We start from the raw sequence: 1,849 nt of genomic DNA on the forward strand, positions 1-1,849 counted from the left end.
AAGTAGATCACAACTTGCCCAGTGGATAATACGAAAGAGCAACAGCTGCAAAGAAGTGCTGAAATACAGGGAGGAAAGAGTACTAAGCTATCACTACCTAGGGTATCTGGCAATATAAAATGCACTCCTCTAGTAGTCCTTTAAGAAAGAATTGTTTCTCTTGTTACAGGGAGACAATTTTAAATATCTAGTAACATTTCTGTAAGCTATATTTGTATTAAAATTTATTTTTACTTCTTTCTGTAGGCAATTAAAAGTCTGGAAGATTTGATTTCAAAACATACCACAAATTTCAAAGGAAGTAAATCTACATGAAGAGCTACAAAGGGAGTTGATTTGAGAAGATAACAGCGTTTGCAAAAATGTCTTCAAGTTGTGTGACTTCGGTGTTTGCTTTGATGATTTTGTGCTTTGCAGCTGCAGGTAGGTGACATTATGTAAATCATGCATTCAGTGTAACTTATTGTATATATTCAGAATTATGGATCAAAAATACTTTTTCATCCTGGAAAAAATGTAGGTCAGCTAAAGTTTATATTTATGTCTAGGCTTTATATAAAACTGTTGTGATCATGAGTGCTGGTATGGTGATGTGAGGGACAATGCTGTTCCTGTAAGAGAGTCTTCTTGCACCTATGTTCCCTCTTAAAATCATTAAAGAACTGCAGCAGCAACTTGAATTACTTTGGTAATTTCTTTCTTTATTTTAAAAAAGGGAATTGCACGGTGCATGTATATTATAAAGGGGAAGGTTGCCACGGAAGCCTTTGGGAGTGGAAGCAGGGTGGCTCTGCCAGCGTGATGCTGAGATTGAACTATTAGCTGTGTTGAGAGGCTGGATTTATTGCCCCGGGTGCAGGGCTGTGCTGGTGAAGCTGCGTTTCTTCAGAACCCGAGCTAGGGTCTCTCCACAGAGCTGGCCTGAACGGGCGTAGCAACTCAGCTCACTGCTGCCTTCGAGGTGTGTAATCCGGAATTAAGTTCCGATTACTTAGTTTATAAAAAGAAATTCATGACAAAATCCCCCCAAAATAAGTATGAAAAGTACCTAATACGTCACCGAGTCCATCCTTCCTCCCCTATTGGGTTAAACCTCACCTCGGTCATTCTGGACAGTTGTCTAATCTGTTTTAAAGTTAACTGTCAATGGTGATGGCAAAGACCTTCTATTAACAGTTACCAGTGTTACTGGGGTCTCATAGGTTAGGAAGGTGCGTTGCCATTTATGGGGATTGTTCCTATCCCACATTTTGTCCTAGAAAGGGATTTTTAAAACAGTGTGTTGCACTAACTTGTGAGAGCGAAAGGAAAGATCTGTAGAGTTCAAGTACCTAGCTTATGTTGTAGTTTCTTCAACTGCTGAAGTGATTCTTCTCAGTATGTTTGTTTGTCAAAGTTCTTCCTGTGGTTACAAGGGGAAGCCTCCTCTTATGTGTCCAGCTTGCATACAGCAGGGGTCGTTGGAGAAGAGGCCGAGTGGCTATACAGTCAGTCAAAATGAGGTAGTGGGAAAAGTGGACACTGGACAGATGGCTTGCTTAAGTCTGAGATGGCCTCACTGTGGAAAAGATGACCGGCTTTGGAAGAGACAGGGCTGAGCAATTAAATGTGTTACAATTTGGCTTCCTTTCATCGTCAGCATGGAAAATTATGTTGTTTCAAGCCCTCAGGCCTTGTGGGACTTTCTCTGGGGTTGACCTCCTGAAGGCATCCATCCAACATTAGTAACTTCGATTATTTAATAGTACGTGATGCTAACATTTTGCAATAGCTTCATTACAGATGAACTTTCAGCAATACAGGGCGTGTCTGAGTGTGCCTGCGGCTTGAGCTGAGGATATGAATGCTG

General features: G+C 41.0%; 1 protein-coding gene across 2 annotated transcripts in view; it reads left to right on the forward strand.

Moving 5' to 3' along the window:
• Positions 1 to 244: 244 nt before the first annotated feature.
• Positions 245 to 1,849, forward strand: part of TGFBR3 (transforming growth factor, beta receptor III) — a 107,003-nt gene continuing 105,398 nt past the window's right edge. Inside the window, exon 1 of one of the 2 annotated variants that reach the window (XM_009333784.1) lies at positions 245 to 423. In XM_009333784.1, coding sequence (XP_009332059.1) covers positions 363 to 423 — 61 coding nt within the window. In that variant the 5' untranslated portion in view covers positions 245 to 362. The remainder of the gene's footprint in view (positions 424 to 1,849) is intronic. The other variant, XM_009333785.1, reaches the window with a different exon arrangement.

This window comes from Pygoscelis adeliae, unplaced genomic scaffold (genome assembly GCF_000699105.1).
Source record: "Pygoscelis adeliae isolate BGI_AS28 unplaced genomic scaffold, ASM69910v1 Scaffold10, whole genome shotgun sequence".
Classification (NCBI taxonomy): domain Eukaryota; kingdom Metazoa; phylum Chordata; class Aves; order Sphenisciformes; family Spheniscidae; genus Pygoscelis; species Pygoscelis adeliae.